At 37.4% G+C, this 25,930-nt stretch overlaps 1 protein-coding gene across 2 annotated transcripts in view; it reads right to left on the bottom strand.

Annotated features, from left to right (window-relative positions):
- XPO7 (exportin 7) overlaps positions 1-25,930 on the bottom strand; it is an 89,594-nt gene that overhangs the window by 23,701 nt on the left and 39,963 nt on the right. The window contains exons 1-14 of one of the 2 annotated variants that reach the window (XM_007529145.3): positions 23,784-23,824; positions 23,127-23,273; positions 22,247-22,340; positions 21,771-21,937; positions 20,483-20,548; positions 17,142-17,246; positions 15,008-15,173; positions 13,122-13,195; positions 11,496-11,615; positions 8,588-8,734; positions 6,888-7,060; positions 4,415-4,608; positions 3,499-3,604; positions 697-832 (exon numbers count right to left, since the gene is read on the bottom strand). In XM_007529145.3, the coding sequence (XP_007529207.2) occupies positions 697-832; positions 3,499-3,604; positions 4,415-4,608; positions 6,888-7,060; positions 8,588-8,734; positions 11,496-11,615; positions 13,122-13,195; positions 15,008-15,173; positions 17,142-17,246; positions 20,483-20,548; positions 21,771-21,937; positions 22,247-22,340; positions 23,127-23,273; positions 23,784-23,804 (1,716 nt within the window). In that variant the 5' untranslated portion in view covers positions 23,805-23,824. Of the gene's footprint in view, positions 1-696; positions 833-3,498; positions 3,605-4,414; positions 4,609-6,887; positions 7,061-8,587; positions 8,735-11,495; positions 11,616-13,121; positions 13,196-15,007; positions 15,174-17,141; positions 17,247-20,482; positions 20,549-21,770; positions 21,938-22,246; positions 22,341-23,126; positions 23,274-23,783; positions 23,825-25,930 lie in introns of those variants that run through there. The other variant, XM_007529144.2, reaches the window with a different exon arrangement.

Below are 25,930 nucleotides of genomic sequence, written 5' to 3'. Positions count from 1 at the left end.
TTATTACAACAATAAAAACAAATGCAACAAAAGGGAAAACAAATAAATATAAAAAAAGAAAAAGAAAAATCAAGCCTCACTCTTATTTTGGTTTTCACTTATGGGGGAAGATATGATAAAATAATGGACAACAATGTTAGGGAAAATGTCCTTACTGAAGAGGTGAGCTAGCTGGTTTCTAACTATTACTCAATAGTAGGTAGATGCCAAGCTACCTAATTGGTCCCCTCGAAAACAACTATACAAAATCTTCTGCTATTCTGAACATTAATCTTTGTATCAAGACTAAGAATTGGGCTGGGGAGACAGCATAATGGTTATGCAAAAACGCTCTAATGCCTAAGGCAGCAAAGGTCCTAGGTTCAATCCCAAGCACCACCATAAACGAGAACTGAGTAGTACTCTTGTAAAATAAAATATAAAGATTGAAAATAAAAATAAAAAAAAGACCGAGAATTGCCAATATGGAGGATACTAACAAATGCGTTTACTAGCCATTTGCCAAGCATACAGAAAGCTAAGAAATGTAGTCAATGTTTTGATGAGTCTTTCAAACTTCTACAGATTAAGAGAGACACTGGGACTGTCCTGATACCTAAAAGCTGGAGGTTGTACCTTTATTGTTATTAGCTATTACCCTCAACCCAGAATTCTACAAGCAGAAGTAAGAAATAGACCCAATTGAGAATTAGTTACCTTAGAGGATTTTTGCACTTGGTCCCCAATGTAGATCTTACGAAATTGTTCAAAAAAGCTCAGCATGGCCAATTCTAGCTTCTCATTACCCGCCTGAGCCAATCGAGAATCTGTTAGGTTCATCAGCTGGAGAACCCTAGAGCAAGAGAAGCAGTGATTCTCAACAGCAGGATATCCTGATCAATCTAACAATTCCAACTTACCCTGAAAAGTCATGTATCTCTTTGCCTCAATTTTTTCTATCTGAAAGGAATTCTCTACAGGGGTTATGCCATTGAGAGAACAAAATTCTGTTTCTGCTATACAGGAACTACACCCAAGGAATGAATGACTACTTAGATGTTTAATACTTCTAATCCACTAAGATTATAGAGAGAGGCAGAACTCATATTCAGCTTAAAACTAGTGAAAAACTTCTGTGAGAGCTTGGGAAAAGCAGCTGATTCTCAGAGTCCTAGTTTCTCATCTATAAAATGAGTGAATGTCTGAGACCTGTGGCTCTTGATCTTTTTCTCTTAGAGAATCATGTAAAGAATGGAGATACATGAACTACGATACTCATAAGTAGGCCAAAACTTCCAAGGACTAAGAACAGATTTAATTTCATTTCTTTTTTGAAACCATGACTCCAACACTGATTAAGAATGAAGTTATTACAAATGTGCCAGTATGGGAATAAGTAATATCATTTGTGGCATATCAGGTGTGAATTATACTTGGTCACTATGTTGTAGCACTGAGGTTGAGAGCCAGTCTTCAAGACATGTAAATTAAACTTATGTTATGACACACATTATCACATGGCTGCAAAAAATTGTTAAATTTCATCTTCTCTAAATCTTTGCTTAACTCTTCAAAAAACACCAGTGGGACATGGTATGGAGACTTTTGTCAGGATTACGGCAACCAAAGGCAGATGGGCATCTGATAACTACACAGAGTAAGAGAGACAAACAGGGATTTCAAAAGAAGACTAAGGATTGAGATATCATGGGATCATATTGAAACATGCTTATATCTCAGGAAAGCAATTTAGAATACTTTTAGGGTAGTGTTTCTCTGCACGCTCAAAAAACATTTTCATGAAAATACTACATTTGCCCCTCACTTGCATTCCACTCAAGGCTAGAGCAAGTGGATTTTCTAGGGCTATAAGACAGCCAGTGTGGTTCAGTGGTGGACTTACACACATGAATCCCAGAATTTGATCCCTGGCAACACGTGAGATTGGCACTCTGATGGCCCTCTCTCCCTGAGTAATTCTTTCAAAATTGAATGCAAAGCACTTAGGACAATATAGTTGACTTCTATGCAAGGCATTAAAACAAACTTGTTATTCTCATTAATTAGTAAAAACTATTTAAAATATATTATTTATATTAACAAGTACTTTTTTTTTTTTAAAAGCAGTACTGGGGAATGAACACAGGACCTAACAGTAAGATGTGCACTCCTACTGAATAAGTTATTTCCTTGTCCCCTAACATGTACTTATTTTTTAAACATTTAAGTTGATTTTACATGAGATAGTTGAGAGAAGCCAGATTACTATTCTAGTACATGTAACACAGGGGATTGAACCAGGAGTTTCAGGCATACAAGTCCTGTGCTTTATCAGCTTGAGCAACTTTCTCATGTGATTTTCAAATGAGTAAACATCTAGAAATGTCTGCTTTTCCGATACGGTAATTTAAAATTATTAATAATAGTGGTTTACACAATTGTAAGATCACAAGGTATAGTTCCTTATTGTACCCAACAGTTTTTGTGCCTCCCCTACCCCCCACTCTCCCAATGATAACCACCACAGTTTTAACAACATCTTAAGGACAGTTGGTTTGCTTCTGTTTTGTTCTGATGCAAGTTCATGTGTTTTAGTTCTCTAGGTTCCACATAAGTGAAATCATCCAGTGGTTGTCTCAATTTTTTTTCTCATATGGTAAATATTGATAAATATATATCACATTAAGAAAAAAAAGGTCTTTGAGGACCTTAGTATCTTTTAAGAGTAAATAATCCCAATAGAGGTTGGGTGGTGACTCACCCAGTTAAGTGCACATGGTATGAAGTGCAAAGACCTGTACAAGGATCTACAGGGTAAAGCCGGTCTGCAGGTATCTTTCCCCCTCTTTATCTTCTTCTCCCTCCTCAATTTTTCTCTGTCCTATCCAATAAAATGGAAGAAATGGCCACCAGGAGTAGTGGATTCATAGTACTAGCACCAAGCCCTAGTGATAAGCCTGGAGGCAAAAAACCAAACAAACAAAACCTGTGCTTTAATGTGTTTTTTTTTTTTTAAAGCCTTTTTCCCCGTGCTTGACAAATTTCTAGAAATCATTAAATAATAGGTTTTCACTATGATGAGAACCACACAGATACAAAAGTACTAAAAATGGACCAGTGTATGGTCAAGAGATTTGAATGGCTGTAGTAACTTTGTAAGTTCATTTCTGAGGATGCTCAAAGAGTCCAGTTTCCTATCAGACTGACTCTGGCACGGCAAAAAGCAGTAGTCTTATCTTTCAGTAACTCTGAGCTATGCCCCACTCATGCTCTCCTAATTCTGTAACCAACACTTCCTTGCTGAATTACTGCAAATACTTCTTCAAGGACCGCAGGCAGAACTGGTAAACAGTGGTAATAATTGATAATGGTAGTTCCTGTGCAAGCAGCTTCACGAGACTATATTTTATAAACGGGAAGGAAACCATTTAATAGTACTGTGTCAAGTTCTTGTGGTAGAAGTACTCCAGCGGTGTGTGTGTGTGTAGTGAAATGGAAAGCTGCTGCAGGAGCACTTACCGACAGACAAGTTCACCATCCATAGCATCTTGCTCATCAGTGCTGGCAAAAGAGACTCGGCCACCAATCACTGCACCAATGATGTAAACTAGCCACGTTAGCCTTCCTGCAACAGGAAGTAGATCCATTAGTATCACCTTCAGTGACAATTTCATGAACAGATTCCTCACTGTGAGGTTCATGTCTTAACTAGGAGCTTCTACATTATGGTAGAGCCATAAAGCTTCAAGTTTTCTATAATTAAAAAAAAAAATTATTTATTTATTTATGAGAGGGATAGGAGGAGAAAGCAAGAACCAGACAACACTCTGATGCATGTGCTGCCGGGGACTGAGCTCAGGACCTCATACTTGAGAGTCCAACGCTTTATCTACTATGCCACCTCCTGGACCACTCAAGTTTTCTTAAAAGTATAGCATCTGCTCTGCAAAAATGATGCCAAAGGGAACATAACAGATAACTGGTGTTCTTCTATCAGACAGGGCCATTATTTTTTGGAGCACAGTGCATTTTATTTTATTCTTTATTGCCAACAGGGTTATCACTGGGGCTTGGTGCCTGCATGATAAATCCACTGTTTCCAGTGACCATTTTTTCCTTCTTTCACTGACTGAAAAATTGAGAGACAGGGAGAGAGAAAGAAAATACCTGAAGCACTGCTTTACTGCTCAGGAGGCTTCTACCCTATAGCTAAGGGCCAGAGGCCTGATCCTAGGTTATTGTGCGTGGTTCTACTGGGTTCACCGCCACCCACCCTCATTGCAGATATGATTTCAGTTATATGCATACAAATATTCTTTTGTATACATGGAGGTAAACTGATGATGGAAGAATCCTCTGGGGGGGGGGTTTGATTAGGAAAGAGAGGTGGCACAATGAAACACTACCTTCCAGACCCAGCCCACTGTTCACTTACCCTCCTGCACAGCGATATCCATGGGGCTTGCACTGGCACTCTGCAGCAGCTCCTGATAGGACTGGGCTGACTGGTCAAACAACTGTACAAGGAGGGCACAGGTCTTCTCATATTCACAGCGCCCGATTGTAGACAGTTGGTCCAACTGCTGCTGGACTAGACCTGTATCTTCTAGAGGATCTTCTAGTCCATCTCTATTACCAAGGGAAGACAGAAATCAGTGCTCTTAAAATAAGTTCCATTCTTCTTTTTTTTTTTTTTTAAATTTTTTAATTTTATTTATTCCCTTTTGTTGCCCTTGTTGTTTTATTATTGTAGTTATTATTGTTGTTGTCGTTGTTGGATAGGACAGAGAGAAATGGAGAGAGGAGGGGAAGACAAGAGAGGGGGAGAGAAAGATAGACACCTGTAGACCTGCTTCACCACCTGTGAAGCGACTCCCCTGCAGGTGGGGAGCCGGGGTTCGAACCGGGATCCTTATGCTGGTCCTTGTGCTTTGCGCCACCTGCGCTTAACCTGCTGCGCCACCGCCCGACTCCCATAAGTTCCATTCTAGGAGCTCTCTTTCCTCTTCACTTAGGCACCATTTTTAATCACAGAAGCCTAAAGTGTCAACACGATTTTTCACCAATAAGAGTATTCAAAAAGTTTGAAGGGAGGACAGCATAATAGTTATTCAAAACAGACTTTCATGCCTGAGGATCTAAGGCCCCAGGTTCAATCCCAAGCACCACCATCAGCCAGAGCTGAGAAGTGCTCTGATCTCTCTATCTCTCTCATTAAAATAAATAAAAATAAAAAAAAAAAGGGAGTCAGGCGGTAGCGCAGTGGGTTAAGCCAGGTGGTGCAGAGAGCAAGGACCGGTATAAGGATCCCAGTTTGAGCCCCCACCTACAGGAGTGTCACTTCACAGGCGGTGAAGCAGGTCTGCAAGTGTCTTTCTCTCCTCCTGTCTTCCCCATCTCTGTCCATTTCTGTCTGTCCTATCTAAATAACAACAATAATTACAGCAATAATGAAAAACAACAAGGGCAACAAAAGGGAAAATGAGTAAATAAATATAAAAAAAAATTTTAAAAAAGTCCTAAAAACCAAAAATGTTTGAAGGCACACACTTCCACCCTAGCATCATTCTCACATTTGTTTACTTTATTGGTGGTATCTAATCTCTCAGTCTGAATTTCCCGTCCTGTAACATTTGTTTGTCTTGATTTTCTCTGTTGTATGCTTTTCAATCCCAGGCACTTCTGGTTCTCAGCTTTTTATTATAGTCAACATGGGGACTATAAGTATCCTATTTCTTGTTTTGAGTATACTGTGGTCAGATGTGTTTTGAAATTTAGAAACCTGAGGTCTTTAGGGAGGTGCCATGTTGCTTCTACCACGTAACAATGCTCAATGGCTTCTGCGGTATATCAAGCACAGTACTTTTATACCAAAATATCTAAATATTACAAATAGTTATACTAAGTGAAACTTTAAAATATTATAAATGATTTCTCATTACTACAAGTCAAGCTTTGCCACCTAATGTATTTTGATGTTAAACTTAGAGGCAATAGTTAAGGAAAGGCATTGGTCAGAGTATTAAAATTAAAAATCTTACTATAGAACAAACTTTCTGTTTACTGTTACACCATGGTATGACTGTCCAGTACTGGCAGTAGTATCACTACACCTAACAATTCATATAATGTGGATTTACCGTAGTCCACACACAATGGACCTAAATTACACAGTGATTTAATACTCATTCTGACCTTAAGAGAAAGGTTTATTATTTTACTTTACATGTACGGAAACTGAAAAACTTGCCAAAGGGTACACAGCTATTAATCAGCTATCTGGGCACACATGGTACCACTTGCTCAAATAGCCTCACTATACCCTGTTGAATCCTCACCAACAGAACCTATCAGATAGTAGAATGGTATTTTTTCAATGGGCTTCACAAATACCCACACTCTGAAATGACTGAAATCATCAACAGTTGGGACTATATTTCCTATGACAACTAAATGCATTTTGCATTTGACTCAGAGTAAGTTTAAGAACTCAACCCCCCCCCCAAAAAAAAAACAACAAATAAAACAGGTCCCTTAACAAAGGATTATTTTTATGTGTCAGTTTTGAAAGGGCCTAGCATTTTCTTTAACTATATGTTAATGTAATATAATCAGCTTAATCCTGGATTGTGTCATTTCATTTATTGATTTCTAATTCACATTAGGTACTTGGAATTTACACAATCTAATTATAGCTTGTAAATGTTTATTTCATGTCAGCAATAAGGACAAACATGCCAATTAACTTTGGATTCAACAATATTACTGTGGATGGTGAAAAAAAGGAAATGTGAATATGTTAAAGAGACTTATCTCTCATGTTATTTTGCAGAAAGACGTCTTAACTAGGAGCTTCTACATTATGGTAGAGCCATAAAGCTTCAAGTTTTAAGTTCAAGGTTCCTTACCTTAGTATGATGTGCACAGATTCCAAACGGGATGTGATGTAGGCTTTGGTAACCTCAGGAGTATATGTTTCCAGCATGTGGGGTTCTGTGGCTTTCACATACGGCACAGAGGCTGCCAGTCGCTGCCATAGGCTTAGGAGATAGTGCACACTATTTGGGGCAAATTCCCAGTGCTAAGAGAAACCGAAAGAGCAGAAGACAAATTTCCCATTTTTGTACATAATACATATTAATCCCCATGCCATTTGATACACAGAGTAATCTTCTGTAAAGGATAAACTTTTGTGGGTTTTATTTTGCACAGAGCAGCTAGTCTAATGTGCATAGTAGTTAGTACTTCAGAGATTAGTTATCTATAGCAAAGAGCTCTTCTATGGTGGCTGTATAAAAATCACATCACAAGCAAAATCTCGTCCAAATGGTTCTTAAATATAAGCAAGTAAAATCATCTGGAGAATTTGTCAAAAACAAACAGATGCTCTGCTCCACCCTGGGCCTAGTGAACCAGAAATAGCAAGTGTTTATATCCAAGGTATATGAAAACATTAAATTGGGGTGGGGGAAATAACATAATGGCTTTGCAAAGAGATTCTCATGTCTGAGAGTCCAAAGCCCCAGATTCAATCCTTTTCATTACCATAAACCAGGGCTGAGAAGTGTTCTGGTCAAAACAAAACAAAACAAAACAAAGAAAACATTAAATTGAAGGGATACATGCAACCCTATGTTCATAGTTATATTATTCACAATAGCTAAGGAGTGGAAGCAACCTAAATGTCCACCAATGGGAGACTGGATAAAAAAAAAAAAATTGTGGTGTGCATATGTGTTTATCTTCAATGATCCACTCTGCAATTAAAAAAAAAAGGTGATATTGTATCTTTCAGGACAAAATGGACAGAACTTGACGTGATTAAGCACAGTGAAGTAAGGAGGAGACAACAATTGGATGGCTTCACTCATGTATAGATAATTGAAACATACATTAAAAAAAAAAAAAAAAAGAGTAGAAGCCAAATCCTCAGATTTTGTGAAAACAACAGTGGTTACAGGTGGGGTGGGGACACATAGAATTTTGGTAGTAGGTGTGGTATGTAAGTATAAGCCGTGATCTTACAAGTCAGTGGCCCAGGATGTGACACAGAGGATAAAATGTAGGATTCTCAAGTGTGAGGTACTTAGTTTGGTCCCTGGAATTGAATGTGGCAGAGCAGTGCTCTGGTTCTCGCTCTCATTAGTTAATAAAATAAAAATTCTTGTAAAACACTAATAAGTCACTAGGAAAGTTATATTAATTAAAAGATGACACTAAAGTACCTCTACTTATCAAGTTCCCACAGATGATTTTAATGTAAGTTATGAGATTTGAGAAGCACTGCACTATATTACAGAAGACATTACTCAATTTCTTTTTATTCTTGTCTAGCTTCCTATTTCAATATTGTCCTTTTCAAAGTAAGGATGAGAGAATTCTCTGTCTAGAATCTAAATATTATCCTTACAATCCTCACATACCCTTCCAACCAAACTCCTAGTTTTGTAATGAAAATAAATCGTCTATGATAGATAGTTACTACTCTCTGCAGGTTTTCTAATACCTATGTTCACTTTCTCCAAGAAAAAAAAAATCTTTAAGGTTAAAACCAATGAATAAAATAGGAGGTTTCAGTGTTTAGAGAGACAAGCAATCAAAGCCAAACCTGCAGGCTGGTCACTGTGAAGTTAGCTATCAATCGGATGACTTCAGGGTAGTTTTCCACTTTTACTAATTCTCCAAGTTGATAGTTACTCTTCAATCGAGCCAGTAGTCTGCAAAACTCATGGTAATTGTTTGGGTCTAATAAACTCTGGTGACAGTACAGGAGAGAAATAAAATATAAACAGTGATACTTCCAGAATGGCACTTGGATGGCACATAGTGTTAGGGGTGGCATCTACTTTAATTGTAGGTCTTCACTCACCATGACAGATTTCTATAATGTTTAAAAACAGTTGTCGTCCCCCCGCCCCCCCACCCCCGCCAAGTCACTGGTTTCAAAAGGAAAGCACATCTATCATCTCATTTGTTCAATCAGCCTATGGAGGAGGATTATTAGCTTCAACTGAAAGAGTCTGTAAGTCCAGAAGGATCACATTCTCTGCCTAAACTTGTAAAGTGTATTAGTGAAAGAGGACATGACTCATCTAAGATGTGCCCTGTTTGTTTCCCACCAATCAAATGAAAGATAGTGATGTTTTCATATTTATCAAACTGATAATCACTAGGTACAACTACAGTGGCAAAGCAGCACTTTGATATAGTGAATATTTGTATCATTGCTGTTTCTATATTAGTAAGTTTATATATTTTATCATATACCTAAATCAGAAACTATAGATTTGTTTGTATATATTTTCCTTATATATGTCCTTCTCTATTAGCTTAGGAGAACAGACTTTTTTGTTCACCACCACACTCCTAGCACATGGTAGGTCTTACATAGAATATGCTGAGTAAATGAATTCTGCCTTCCTTCTTTCTCTTTATACCACAGAATTGCTCAATTGCTTAATGTGGTGCTAGGAATTGAACCTGGGACCTTTGGTGCCTTAGGCATTAAGTCTTTGCATAACCACATGCTATCTACTATCTCCCAGCATAAACAAATTGGGGGGGGGGGTGTGGCACAGAATTCAGCATGATTAAAAAAATGCTTTTATTATTGAAATAAGGAGATGAAAGACAACAACTAGATGATTTTGCTCATATGTGGAATATAGAGAATTTAATCGCTTGAAATTATTTAAAAAAAAAAAGAAAGAAAAATGTGGCCAAGTTTCTCTAAGACTTTTTTTTTGTTTTTTGGGGCACACAAAACTGGTGATGAGCTATACTATCTCATCTCATAATATTGTACATAATTATTAAATCAATTAAATAAAATTATGAAAAAGATGAAATAAGTGATCTGGGAGGTGGTGCAGTGGACAAAGCATTGGATTCTCAATCATGAGGTCCTGAGTTCTATCCCTAGCAGCACATGTACCAGAGTGATGTCTGGTTCTTTTTCTCCTCCTATCTTTCTCATGAATAAAGAAATAAATTCTTTTAAAAAATATTTATTTATTCCCTTTTGTTGCCCTTCTTATTTTATTGTTGTAGTTACTATCGTTGTTATTGATGTCATAGTTGTTGGATACGACAGAGAGAAATAGAGAAAGGAGGGGAAGACAGAGAGGGGGAAAGACAGACAACTGCAGACCTGCTTCACTGCTTGTGAAGCGACTCCTCTGCAGGTGGGGAGCTGGGTGCTCGAACTGGGATCCTTATGCCGGTCCTTGTGCTTTGTGCCACCTGTGCTTAACCCGCTGAGCTACTGCCCGACTCCCCAAGAAATAAATTCTTAAAAAAAAAAAAGATGAAATACAATAACTGCTTTTATGGTATTTCCTACGATATTACTATAGCTAAGTGAAAAAAAAAGTAAGTGGTGCACATTACAGTGTTCAAGCCCCCGGTCCCTATCTGCAGAGGGCAAGATTCATAAGTGGTGAAGCAGGGCTGCAGGTGTCTCTCTGTCTCTTTCCCCTCTCTCTTCCTCTCTACTCAATTTTCCTCTGTCTCTATCCAATAATAAATAAAAAAGTAAGTGGTGACTGAACCTCTGGTAGACAAAAAGGGCATTTGGTCATGGAATGAATATTTGATTAAGAAGTATCTCCCTTCTCACCAAAAGCACCCCATATCATTTAGCTTTATAATGTACATTCAAAAATGGAAACAAAATCCTTAGATTCTCAATTTTAGGGATGGGGAGGAGGAATGACCACCTCTATCCCCTTTTTTCCTTTTTTGTCTCCAGGGTTATTGCTGGGGCTTGGGGCCCGTACTACAAATCTATTATTCCTGGTGGCCATTTTTTCCCCATTTTATTGGACAGGAGAGAGAAACTGAGAGAGATAGGGAAGGTAGAGAGGGAGAGAGAAAGATAGACACCTACAGATCCCCCTGTAGATGGGGAGTCGGGGCTTGAACTGGGATCCCTACTCAGGTCCCTGCACTTCATACTATGTGTGCTTAACTGGGTGTACCATCGCCTGGCCCCCCTCTATCCTTATTTTCTTACATGAATGTGTATCCCTTCCCACATCTGCATTCTGAAGCTAAAGAAGGAATCTGAGAGGCTATGGGATGGTTAAGCACAGTGTTACCCCTTCCAAATTGTAAGAAATTTCAGCAAGACAAACATCTTTCTCCTTTAAATGAAGGTCTTTGTTCTTTTAAATAAGCAGTCCTCAGGAGAAGGGACAGTTTACTTCACCAGCAAAGCTGATGTTCCCAGGTAACTGAGGACCTTAGGGGAGGCACTAAAGGGTACACCCTAGGCATGAAACAACCTCACAGGGAACATCCAACCAAAGTAATAATTTGACATAAAAACTGGATGCAAGTAAGACTTGGACACCCAGCATTCCTCTTGTAGGCAAACATTCTGAAGAACCCATCAACTTAAGCTTTCTGAAGACTTTAGAAGACAGTTTTCTGTTAAGTGTGGGTTTAGATGTATTTCGGTCTGTCTGTTAGGAATATACAAACTACAGAGGGAAAAAAAAGTCTCGAGAATTTACCTGGGGATTTTCCAGTATTCGTTTAACACCATCAACAAGATGAGAGAGAAACTTGGCCCTCTCTGCATTGTTAAACAGGGATCTTCTTACTGAGGCGATCTGTACTAAGCAGGATAATACCTAAGGAAAGGCACAACCCAAACACAACTGATTAAAAAGATTGCTACTAGTTCTGTCTATCCACCCCTGCTACAATTATGATATGGAAAGTGCAAAGACCAAGGAGTGTATAGCTTAGGACATTTGTAATAGCTTTATTAAAACAGGATAAAAAGAGCAAGTTTATCATTATAACAAGTTAAATAAATTTAGTTTGTAAATTTACTTAGGTGGATCTTATAGCTTTGATTCTTGCTTGTTAAGATAGACACACCCATATAAATACCAACTTATAGTTTATACAAAGACCAATTTATAGCATAATTATGTATACATATCATACATACAGTATACTATATGTAGTTGATCTATATATGGAGTCTTAAAATATCAACTTTAGTGTAAGTTTTAATTAATTATTTTCCTTGTCTTTTGCTTATGCTGTGCTGAAATCACCAAATCACACTGATAACATTTTACTCACTGAGTTAGATAATATCCTTTGTCCCTCCAGATCAGTTTCCTACCCTGCTCTATTCTCTAGGGACATCTCAGTGGCAACTAAATTCTCTGCTTCCTTGGTTGCAGTTGGCCTTAGCCACTGGAAAATATCAGACAGGGACAAGGGCAGAGGAAAGAGGTTCTGATTGGAGCTTTCTCTAACTCTCTTGTACAGTTCTTCCCTAAGCACAGCTTCCTTTCTTTCTAGAGGTTCCCATTCTTGCCCTTCAAAGCTTGCTACTATTTTAAGAGGATGCGTGGAATCCTTTAATTTTGCTTATATCTTTACAAACAGTACATTCAGTAATTACCTCCTCAATGAGCTACTTTTCTAACAGTAAATTTAATGACAGAAATAACACACTCCATATTTCTTCTAATAGAAGTTTCTGTGTTGATTTGGAAAAGTACTATAAGACCAAGAAACCAAGAAAGTAATTAACTACAGAGACATTATGTAAAACACTCATTACCATTGTGCAGTCTTTGTATATTCTGTACAACTATATTTCACATCAGTGACCTATAATAACAGGCCAATGGCAGGCCTGAATGAAATTTGAGATTTAAGGAGATTAATTATTATTAATAAGGAGAAATGCTATTTTTCTAAGAGTCATCAAATAATATCCAGGGGAAGTATCCAAATTTGCCTCCCCATTATAATTTCCACTTATGTAACATCTCTGAAGAATTTAAGGTTTACTAGTCAAGTAGACAACACGAGTCCACATATTCTAGTCTGTGGCAATCTGAGCTATGATAAAGTCAAACACAGAGTCTTAACAACAGTAGCAATCTGTCATTTAACAGGAATGATTTAAAAATAATCAAGCTCAGACTTTACTCTGAGAACCAAGCTTAATCTCAAAAGGTCAGTAACTTATCCTAAAAGTTCTAAACTTTGCTACTACATTTTTAAAGCAAAATGAATAATGTATTCACTGTAACTACTAGTGGTAATTAATTTAGTGGTAATCTAATTTAGTAATAGGTTTGATTTAGAAAACTGTGGTCCTGACTCACCAGAGGTGAAAATGAAGGAGGGATGGAATGATACAGGTCAAAAAACAGCTGCAGAGTTGAAGAATCTAAGAACGCTAGAAGACAAAAGCACATTTTACTGATTAGGCCTGCACACTGCTATTGGCAAGTCAGGGAACACAACCTGCTCTCTTATAGAATGTTTATTGTCTTTGAAAGTGTTAATCAGGAGCTTTTTATTTTCCATTTTTTTAATTGCTGTGTTTTAACTCCTTTAAGAAACATTAATTTTTCTGATTCTTTGCGCGAGCACACACAGTATTCTACTCACAGCCTGAATTTTTATCCTTAGGAACACAGAAACAAATGTAACCACAAGTTTGACTTGATTTTGGGTTTTCTTTCATGTGACTTCAGGGTCTTATGCATTTGTGATACCCTCCTCCTGGACTTTTTCACTCTATATTCTAGATTGAGGCGAGATATCACACATTGCTCCACCCCCCCTGAAAACTCTCCAGTGTCACAGTGGTAGCAAGGTTTGAAAGTAGGATCTTGCATGTGGTTGAGGAATGTGCAACACCAAATAAGCAATCTACACCATGCCTCGGCCTCGCGTGAGCTTAATGTGCAGCTTGGCGATACGAGAATCCGGCATGAAGCCCAGCCAGTCTATCTTGGCGTTACTCTCGATCACACTCTGTCATTTCACGAATATCTCATAAAAACTGCAGCAAAGGTGGGCGCAAGGAATAACATCATTGCAAGACTGGCCAGCTCCTCATGGGGCGCGAGCGCTTCCACACTACGATCATCATCTCTGGCATTATGCTATTCCACTGCAGAATACTGTGCTCCAGTATGGTTCCGTAGCCCCCATGTCCACTTGGTCGATTCCAAATTATATTCCTCCATGAGGATAATTTCTGGAACCATCCATTCCACCCCGGTTCCATGGCTGCCAGTTCTTAGCAACATCGCCCCGCCAGATATTCGTCGGGATGCGGCATCATCTAAGTTCATTTCCCACGTCTACGCTCGACCGGACCTGCCAATATACGCGGATATCTTCGCCCACCCTGTCCAACACTTGATGTCTCGTCACCCAATCTGGTCCCCTACGCCTACACTGAACTTCTCTGTTCCAGACTCTTGGAAACAGAGTTGGCAGTCAGCTGAGGTAAAGAACAAACACCTCATCACAGACCCCTGCAAGCGTCAACCCGGCTTTGACCTAGCACATTATGATTGAGCCCTCCTCAATTGCTATCGAACAGGCCATGGCCGGTGGCCGCTATGTTCCATCGCTGGGGAGCCAGAGACGACCCGAACTGCCCTTGCGGCTACAGACAGACTATGACCCACATAGTCAACGACTGCCACCTCTCCAGATTCAAAGGAGGTCTCGAAACTTTACATCAGTCTCAACCTGACGCTGTTGACTGGCTATGGAAGAAGGGCAAACGCTAGAAGAAGAAGAAGCAATCTCCTGGCCACAAATGACTTTATATTTTAAAGAAAGATTTTGAGCAGAGATCTGCTCGGTTCTGTTTAATGGTGGTTTTGGGGATTGCAGCTGGGAACTTGGAGCCTCAGGCATGAGAGTGAGTTGTGTAAACCATTATGTTTTTGTCCCAGTCCTCAGCGATGCTTTTAAAGCTAGGTATTACAGCAAATGAATAAGAGCACAGTAATCTCTAGGAGATTAATGCCTAGAAGTGAAAATCACGTTAGTAATTAGAAATTTTATTTAAGTAATTAGAAACTTAAAAAAAAAGTTTTTTCATGCTACAGAACCTGTAAGATTCCTTCAGTAATCTTCACTGGAACTCTAAAGGTTCTCAAGCAAGAGTTCATGAGGTGTGTTTAGATCATTCTACAGACTGTTGAGCTTAGTAGCAGAGCTTCCAGAAGCAAAATTCTGTTACCTGATCTCCAACTGGTGGGAATCTGTACTGTACACAGGTCATCTGAAGACTCATCAGTAGACGTGCCGATAAAATCAAAGTTTAGGCAGTTATGAGTGAGCTTGAGTAGTTGCATGAGCAAGCCATGCTGACTTTCATCATTCAAGTTTAAATTCTTTCCTGAAGCCTGTAAAATGACCACATAATAAGCCTCAAACAACCACTCCTTTCTTCTAAGTTTGCTACCAGACTCATGAGAAGTTAAAAAAAAAAAAGTTACATTAAACACAGTAATGTGATGTGCCCCACTCTTAGCTCCTAAGATGCTGCGCTTTTGACACTTAAATGTGACAATGAAAATTCTATCTCTTCATTTATTATTAAAACCTATTTACTATGAAAACATGAGGCTGGTGTTTATAGAAATTCCCTGTTAACATGTATTTTTGACATATGATGTAGAATTAAAAGAAATTCTGAAGCAACATAGGATATATATCAGCCTACTTAGGCGTAGGTAAGGTTAGAATTAAACTCTAGGAGGGAATTTTAATAAGTTTTGCACCCTGACATACCTTTCCTCCTCTATTGATCATCACCACCATCACCAAAAATCTTTCAAACCCAAATTAAAACAACATCATGGCTGAATTTATTATACACCTGAAGTGCAGTCACTTGCCTCTAGCTTAATACTGGAAAGAGCAACTAAAACTTCAGATTCAAAGTTTATACAGCTGTGCCCTTGTAGTCTAGCAGATTAATTACTTCTGATAGTGAGGAGAATTTAATCTTCAGTTTTTCAAAAGCTTTTTCCCCTTCTAGGGGTACAACAGATTTTTCTTTTTTAACAGGTAATGTTACCAATCTAAAGACTGTTTTGGAGTTCTGAGGTAAAATTAGATGATTGAGGCAAAAGTTGGACATCATTAATGGTGAAGAATGCAATATTCCTTCAAATTTAAAATTGGAACAAATGAGAACAAGAAGAAGCAAAGAACAAAACAAACAACAAAACCCCTAAAACAGGACCAGTCTCTACTTCAATAGGGAAAAAGTATTCCAACATTGTGATGATGATGTGTAGAATAACATTTTTAAAAAGTATCTTCTAAGTTATATTAAATGTACTTTAGGTATGTGTGTGAGAAATGACGGCCTCCCTCTCCCTGCCCACCCCCCACCCCTCAGCTCTGGTATATGTTGGTACTGGTAACTGAACTTGGGAACATCTGGGGCCCCAGGCAAGCATGTCTGGTATGTTCTCTCCCTGCCTCCAATGTTCTACTTTAAAGCTGGTAATTTCTTAGATGATGCTATCTACCTCTTCTAGTCTTCAAATTTAAATGGATATTGGAGATTAAGAATCTACTCTTATTTACAGATGTTGCTTGTCTATTTGCTACTTCTAACTCAGCAGGGGACAGGAAAGAGCCTAGTTTTAGTATTTAACAGTGTAGCCTGAACCTGCTTTTAGAGCCCTAAGAATCCAAACACCATAAAGTTAACATACCTTTTAGGCTGTATAGGAAGATTTTATGTGGGTATAAAAAAGCAAGAAACAAAATTTCAAACTCTTTGGTAAAGTAGATACTTTTAGAAGCAGAGAAGTTTTCACTTACTATTCTTTACCTAGGGAAGCAGAGCTGATACAGGAAAATCATAATCCTTTCTCTAACTTGAGGGGTCAGTCTGGCAAGTTTTGCTAACATCTTGGAGACAGGTTAAGTCCCATGTGAGTGATAATTATAATTAAAAAGATGTATACAGGGAGTTGGGCGGTGGCGCAGCGGGTTAAGTGTAGGTGGTGCAAAGAGCAAGGACTGGCGTAAGGATCCCGGTTCGAGCCCCCCCCCCCCCCAATTGCAGGGGCGTTGCTTCATAGCTGGTGAAGCAGGTCTGCAGGTGTCTGTCTTTCTCTTCCCGTCTTCCTCTCCTCCCTCTGTTTCTCTCTGTCCTATCCAACAACAATGACATCAATAACCACAACAATGTTAAATAACAAGGGCAACAAAAGGGAAAATAAATAAATACTGAAAAAAAAAAAAGATGTATACAATCTCAAGAAGTCAGTTACTATGTACATCTAACAAATCCCCACTTATTCTCACTCTTTGAAATGAGCCAGCAAGCAAGAACCAAACTATAATCTCACCTGTTTTAATAAATTGCAGGAAAGGGTGAAAATATCAAATAATGATGAATCTCGGAAAGACGAGGCTATTTTTCTGTGCTTGGTTAAAGGGTGGGTGGTATCTGCCTGTACAGAAAAACAAACCAATGCAAGTTTTAGAATTAACTGCAAAGACAAACATTTCATGTAGACTTCCAACTAGGAGCACTTCCAATAAGACCAAGATAAACACACAGCATTTTTTTTCTTTTTACATTTAAATTACAGTTAAATCACAAGCAGAAAGAAGATACAGAAGACAAGCTGCCTGCAGTCAGGGAACTATATCCTACAGTTTTAATTTCCTCTGCACTTTGGGAGGTAGAAGTTAAGAAATTACTGACAGATACTGCTAATAATTACTATCACGTTGTATTGTCGCTTAATCTCAAAGACAGACAGTAGCAAAGTTTAAGTTATGGTAAATGATCCACTGAGGGCTATAGTTACTGTAGAATTTCTATAACAATTATTAACAGACATGAAATTAAGATATATGAGGACAGCCTATAATGTTTATTTCCCAATCTATTCCAACAGGTAGTTTATGTGATTATGTGATATATGAACATGACAATATTTCATTTCCACTTATTTCACTGTTCCTATCTTTTCAGTCAAATTTTGAAGCTTTTTTTGAGGTTAAAACCAAGACCTTCTTTTTTAAAAAATTTTTCTTAGTGACTTAATATTGATTTACAAAGTGGTAACAAAATAGGGATATAATTCCACACTGCTCCTCCCATCACCAGTGTTCTGTGTCTCCATCTCCCTCTATCTCCAACTGTAATAGTTCTCCCCACATCAAAGATAGGGGCTGACTCACTATATGCTCTCTACTCTTGAAACATAGCAGGAACTCAGTAAGTGGGATAAGGGAATGTCAAGGTTGTTAAGAGTACTTTTAGTTTAACTCCTTATTCAAATTCTTAATCTTTACATATCAATTCAACCAAGAAAGAGTTTATTTTGCTTTTGGCACATTAAATACTGCAAGATTTCTGAAGGACAACCAAGTTAGGAACCCTCCTTGATTTCATTTCTAGGTTCAAATAGGAGGAGTGTTGACAGTTAACAGTTTTTCATTTAAATCTGACAGAACCAAAAAAAAAAAAAAGCTGTATGAATTCAAAATATTTTCCATTCAAGCTCCAATGTCATCATTGTATTATATTTTAGATAGTAAGCTACTATAAAATTATATATATTACATACTATGCTACATTGATACAGAAAATAATTACATGTTGAGTATGTCACGCACATTTCTATTGTTTTTTTTTAAACAAGTAAACTTTTGAAAAAAATTAATACCAACACCAATGTACTATTGCATGGCAGCTGTGACACCTCAGGAAAATTATTTAACTTTTCTTTTTTTGAGAGAAAGAGTGAGAGACAGACAGACAGACACCAAGAGACCACAGCACTAAAGCTTCTTTCAATGTGGTGGGGCAGAGATCAAGCCAAAATGTTTCATTTTATGTGCCTTAATTTCCTTACTGAGAAAATAGGGTAATAACCACAGTATCTACCTCACAGGACTACCATGAGAATCAAATTAGTTAATGTAAGTACTCAGAATAGTGTCTGTGACACAGAGATCAAGCAAATATGTGTATTATTTTTATAGTCACTTACCCATAATAGGGATTATAAGTGACAAAGCAGTGTGAACTCCAGATTTTAATAGGGTATAAGCTAGTACATTTAAAATGGTTGCAACTCAAAGAACTCATACAACTTAGTAGTGAGAGAAATCTTGCTGCAAAAATTGGAAGAGGAGCCTCATAGCTATTACTCTAAATTAGACATAAGGTACCAAAAAAAAGTTCATTATCACTTAAGGAAATAACAACCACAGTGAGATATTAATTCACACCTTTCAGAATGGGTACTATCAAAAAGACTAGAAACAACCAGTGTTGGCAAGGATGTGGGAGGAAAGGGAACTTTTGTATACTGATGGAAACAAAAAATAATACAGTCATAATGGAAAACAGTAATAGGAATTTCTTTAATTAAAAAAAAAGAAGAAAAAAGAAAAGCAAAGAAAGAAAGGGGGGGAATCCAGCTATTCCATTTATGGGGTTTCACTAAAGAATATTGACAACATTAACTTGAGTGGGGGGAGGGGAAATCACCCCATATACTCACTGCAGAGTAATTTACAATACCAAGATAAGGAGACAATCCCAGAGTCCATTGCTGGATAAATATATATACATGTATACATACAAACACACAACTTAATAGTGTGCTATTTAATTGTAAAAGAGATAAACTCTTGTAATTGCCAATAGCCTGGATGCACCTTAGGGATGCTATACTAAGTGGAACATGTCACAAGGAGAAAGACAAACACTGTATGATTTCACTTATATGTAGAATTTAAGAAACAAAAGAAAATAATGAATAGACAAAAGAATAACAAATCCCTAGAGACAGAGAGACTAGATTAATCATTGCCAGAGAGAAAGGAAGTTAGATAAGGTAGGGATAACACATGGAGCTGGGTGGAAACTAGACTTTCAGTGGGGACCATGATACTGTATACAGATGCTCAATCACTAATTGTGAAATTTGTTATAATAGTATCAACTCACAGTTAAACTTTCACAGAGTTAATAAATGGCTGCATAAATATCAGCAATTGCAACAGAGATGTTATGTTGAGAAACGAAGGGTGAGATACTACAAATAATACTAATACCAGTCTGTTTGATGTTATAACCTTTTAGCTGGATACAAAAATAAATGACTTGAAATAACAGCCAGAGCAAAAGAAAGCCACAGGTATTTCCTCTGTAATAAGTGGCAACCTTAAGAATTATATATTTAGCAGAATGCTTTATATATTCTGAAAAGACTTCTAGGAAAATATTTAATAGCACTTCATAAGAAATGACTTTTAAATTATTATAAACACATGCAAATGTTATCTAGCAGAAAGGGTACACAAGTGATGCTGGTTCCACTTTTGTGACCCATTCTTTGCCCTAACTCTCTTTCATAAGCAAAGTAATTATTTTGTTAAGATCTTGACTTTGGATCACTGCTCTCATCTCTGAAAATGAACATTAGTGCCAGGACACTTGAGATGGGAGGATATGACACCCTGGAGACAGAAAAGGAATAGGACAATAATCATATATTTGGCTGTACTTACAAAGGAAAATCCAGTGGAACTATTTTGTTTCAAGAAGACATTAATCACTTACTGCAAAAGCACACAATTGCCAAAAAGGTCATCCCACACATAGCAGAAAACTGCTAAGAAAAAATATTGCACTTATTTAAATGAGAAAGGCTGTAGCACTTACTTGGTTAATTTCATTGGTTAGCTGAGATAAAATTGTAACGCCAATGATGCAGTATTCAACACTATCCTGGTTTAAAAAAAAAAACACAAAGTAGGAAAGAGTTGACTTTTTAGTTTGATTTCAGTATTTGGAGTACAGTCATACTTCTGAAATGACACAATCTTATCACTATTCAAGCTGTCTAACCAGGAACTGTATTTTAAAATTATTGCTTTTACAGGATATAAAAACAACTTTGTCAAAATAAAATCTTTTGTATTTTAAAAATATCACAGTTATACTATTCACATTGTGAAAAGGGAAGCTAGAGTAAACATAACAATCTACAAAGGGAACTCATACAATAAAAAGGCAAATACTATGATAAAAATTTAAGTCACAACGTTTACAGAAATACTTTAATGTGTAAGTGAAAATTTGTTCCTTCTAATTCATAACTCAAATGATAATGCAATCTTCTTTATTAGATAATTCTAAGCCTACCTAACATTTAAACATGCCAAGACACATTGAGCATAAAAAAAGATACAGAACAAAGCTTATCAAATAATTGTTTTATGTAAATTTTCTTTTAAAAATTTTTTACGAGAGAGAGAGAGAGACAGAGACAGACAGAGACACAGAGAGAGAAGATGCCAAAGCAGTAGCTTGGCATCTGCAAGAATGGGGAACTGAATTTGGGACCTCATGCTTGGAAGTCTAAAGCTCTAGCACTAGGTCACCTCCTAGGCTACTTATTTTGTGCAATTTAAAATTTTACTATACACTTTTAATGTGGTGTCAGGGAGTGAATTCAGGGCCTTGCATATGTGTGACACTGCAAAGCCATCTCCCAGGTAAATATTTTTGCTGTTGTCGCAGGGGTTTCACCACTCCTGGTTGACTTTTTCAGACAGAAAGAGACTGAGACTGAGTGAGGGGGAGTCTACAGGACTGAAGCTTTTCCCAAAGCGGTAGGGATGGGAGCTTGGATCTGGGTTGTGTGTACAGCAAAGCAGGTATCTTCCCAAAGAACTATCTCACTGGCCTCCAGTCTCTATTTTATAGTTTGAGAGAGAGGGAAACATATCAAAGTAGTGCACTACCATGTGTGGAAATTCCTTTGGTGCTATCCATGGTGCTGGGGTCTGAACCCAGCAACTGAGGCGATGTGAGACATAGGCTCTACCTGCTACACACACCATGTTTACTCTAGCCCTATGTAATACAATTTTTGCAAGTAGATCAGCACACAAGTACATACATGCTGCTTTTCCCATTGCCAGTATATCACATACATAAATCATACCTGTAAAAACCTTGTGACATCTGTGATGACATTTCTGAAGACATAGTCATCCTTCTGACAGTCAAACCAACCCAGTTTTGTGATTCTGGCATACAGCTGAATAAGCGCTTGTGTCACAAAAGTAGCCAATTTTGGCCTAGTGGCAAGGTAGTTGAGTACATAGTTTCCTAGAAAACCAAAATCCAGAGAATAGAAAGCTGTTAGAAGTGTACATCTTTGAATGAGCTGAGTTCACAAAATAATAAAATTTAGATTACACTAAACTCCCTTAATTCCTCATGTTATTGAGAGGTGAGACTTTGAATGATAAGATAAACAGATTTTTCAATTCAGGAGTTTATACTTCTAGTGGAAAAACTGGATTCTAGATATTCTATATCCTCAGCAATTTCAGAATATTATCTAGAAAGCAGCATAAATTTAGCTACTACTAGCCTATTACTAAATAAACCAATTTTTCATAATTCTGTACTTACGAATATCTACGCGTTGTTCCAACGGCAGAGGGTTGTTTGTGCGTGATACTAGTTTTGTAAGGCATGTAGCTGCCAGTAGCTGGGAGTAAGATGACTGAAAAGAAAAAGGGGAGGGGAAAGCAAAGAGTTAGAATCATGTTTATTGAGTCAGTTAGCCCTAAGGTTCACTACCTGGAGACCTGTACCCAGATTTAAGAAAAAGTAAATTTGAGGGCATATCCTGCCTTAGCAGTATTTTAGCAGATTTCAATCATGAAGAAGGAACACAAGAAAGTGAGTGGCCTAATCAAATCAAATCTGCAATACAGACATATGAATCATTATGATGGAGAAGATGCCAGAAAGAATCTTTTAAAAAAGGTCTTTAAGGCAAATCTCTTTTTTTTAGAAATATGAAATTATCCAACATTCTGCCCTTTCAAGAAATTAAGGGCTATTGTTCTTTCCACATTTCTTTCTAGGTGGAAGTAAAGAAATACAGCTAGCCTACCTGGTCTTAGGACTCCTTTCCTGTCTGTTCATGATACTGTAGCTCAATTCTTCCCTAAGACCTTCATTTTGCCAAAATTATTAACTTAATCATGTCTCACTGAAAGTATTGTTTTGATTACTGCACTGCCATTTTGAAGCTGAAAACTGTTCTAATTTTACTTTGAATCCATCATTTCTTGTGATTCCACTGTCAAGATAATTTTTCTCAAGAGATTTTCCTGAGAAGGTTGGATTTTTTTTTTGTTCCCTTACCCCCTGCTAAGTATATCTTCTAGAAGTGGAATGAAGAAGGCACTCTTATTCTTCTCTTACAATCCACCTGCAAGCTAGAACCCAAATGTATTTCCTAGACCTTAGCCACCCTTCAAGATTCTCCTATCTTACGTACACTTCCTCTCTCAAGGAGCAGCTGGCACTTGCTCAGGCAGTCAGGGCTGTTGGTGAATTCAACCAAAGCTTTCTCTGCCTGGAGTCGAGTGGTTGTATCTGTGGTTTCATACAGCTGTTTGCACAGGTTCTCCAGTTGGGCCAGGCTCTGGAAAAGATCAGACAAGAAAGATGTCAATCTAGCTTATGACCTGTGCAAAGCACTGTGCTAAAAAATGCAGGACAAAGATAAACAACAGTCAATGAAGGGAGACCTGACTTTTCCATTCCAAGGAGGATCTAGGTGACTCTTAGTTAATAACCATTTATAGCTCTATTTGATGCTTCAGAAGACAAAACGATAGGATGTTTAAAATATCTACCCACCTTTTTATTCATCCATTTAAAAACCAACTGCAAAGGATACATTGGAAATGCCCATACCCTCTTTACTTTTTCTGAAAGACTTTTAAGTGAAAATTTATAATTTACTTATTTCTTCATGAATTTTAAAACTATAAAAACTAGAGATAATGCTGTAAAACTTGATATACACACAAACACATAGTACCACACATAGATCTCTAAATAGTTTTAAACTATTTTCCCTGTGTATTAATATTAGCTTGTAAAGATAGTCATAGACTCTTTAAGAAAGCTGTAGAATGCATGTACGCACCTTCCTTCCTGGGTCCCTCATGTCTAAGTTCAGCAGACTCTTCCCCTGATGCACTTTAAACTCTTGCTTCAGTTCCAAATTTAAATGGAAGGGCCAAAATAAATTCAACCCTAGCATATGCTCACACGGAGATAAGACAAGGGAAACACCCCCAAATAAACCTGTCTCTCCAAATCTTGAACCAGTTCCACGGAGGCAGATGGGTGTGTGCATTGGTCAAAACCCCAAAAAGAACACACAAACCCAAGTCTACTTAATATAGTACTGAAAAGCAAAGAACTCTGACTGACTGAGGAAAGGGACAAACATCTGCTAGCCTTTAAAAAGAATGGTTTGAACTTTGAGAAGAAATCTGAGACTATTTCAATAGTTCTATTAAGAAAGATCTTGTTTAGAGATTTTCTACAACTAGAAATAAAAGTTCTGACAAGAACAAATCAACCTGTGTAAATAGTCTAAAATATATTACTCAGCCAGTTTGCCCAAGGCTTTTCATTATCACTTTATTTCATTATGCTGTGACTTTATAAATCACACCTATTCCCCTAAACAGGGAGGCCCTTAGGGTAGTTACCCATTTTACTTAAGCTCATTCATTTCAAACAACTTAAAGGAAACAAGGATTGGCATTCTAAGATCAGTTCCAACTGACAGTGTCCCCCACCATCCAAGAACAAAAGGAACCACTCTCACTCTAAAATAAAACATGCTATCCTTCAAACAGGCTGATAACTGATACAAGTTGTTTAATTTGTTCTTCTGTGACTTCCAGGGATTCCAACTAATACTTTCTTCAACTCAAAAGAGAAAATTACACCTACAAAATTAGATCTCAAGAAAGGTTCTATAAGTAGTGTCTTGATTTTTTATAGTTTATAAACATATAATCTACAGAATTCATTTGAAAATCAGTGTTTACTAATACTGACCCAAGACCCTACTGACAAATCAACCAGTTTAATTATAAATTCCCATATTTTAAAGCAAGGAATTAAATCTCTCTTGCAAGATCTTGTTTCAATCTGGCAAACTGCTATTCCTCCACTTATAATTCATTTAAAATAAATTACTTTTTTAAAGGTAACATGGAGAACATTAATTGAAAGGTAGTCTAACAAACTGAAAAAAGATATAAAAAGTCTGATCAATTAGTTCCAGCAGCTTCCCCAGTACAACTCTAGTTTTATGTTCACTACAACAAAGTTGTTCATAAACATCTGTCACCAAGTAGTTCTATTGCTAAAAACTTACATGGCAGGTTCTGGTGGGATTTTTTTGGGGGGTTGTTGTTTTGTTTTGCTTTAATTTAGCAGACAAAAACATACTGCAGGGTAAGTGTGGTAATGAGTTCACAGCCCAGGAAACAAGGCTATTTTAAAAAGCAAAATGTAATTTGACCATTTACACAAACACTTTGAAGAACTATAGCTTCATTTCTTTGTTTCCAAGGAAACAATTCTTCTTTTTCAATTAATAGAAATATCTAAAAGCCACAGGGTTAACAGTCATTTTATTTCCTATATTTCCAATGGAGGGAGAGGGGAGTGAAACACTTAACATTTATGTTCTTTTGAACCTAGTGTCTCCAAAGGAAATCTAATGGTTAGACTACTCTGAATCAGCTTTTTTTGGGGGGAAACCAGAATAAAATAACCTACCTTACAGTTAACTAAACTGGTTAGTTATCAAAAGAACCACTTCACATTTAGGGCCTCTAACATATACAACGGTACTTCCCCTTTTTATGCAGTAACACCTGCAATTAATCCCATTCTCCATAGTGAATGGATGCCTTACTTTGTATTGCTCAGATAGCCAAAACTATAATTCAGAGAAACTTCCATCTTGTCCCAGTAGAAAAGAAATGCATGTCCAAATGAGATTTTCACAAAACTAGGAGCCCTTCAGCCAGCAAAGCACTGCCTTCATGTAAGAAACTCTACACTGTAACCAGGCCTATCCCACAGTGATTTCACCAGCAATAGTTAAAATGAAGGAAATAATGGAATGTGTCCTCATTATTTGGCAACAAGATTATTTTACAATCTTTTAAACCTGGACAAAGAAAATAAAACAGAGCTTGGTGATTATTCCCACTTCAGTATTAGGTATAATCAGGAAATGATTCATCTGAAGAGCTGTCCTTA

This window comes from Erinaceus europaeus, chromosome 19, assembly GCF_950295315.1.
Source record: "Erinaceus europaeus chromosome 19, mEriEur2.1, whole genome shotgun sequence".
Classification (NCBI taxonomy): Eukaryota; Metazoa; Chordata; class Mammalia; order Eulipotyphla; family Erinaceidae; genus Erinaceus; species Erinaceus europaeus.
The sequence above is the reverse complement of the archived record's forward strand: the minus strand, read 5'-3'. Positions and strand labels throughout refer to the sequence as shown.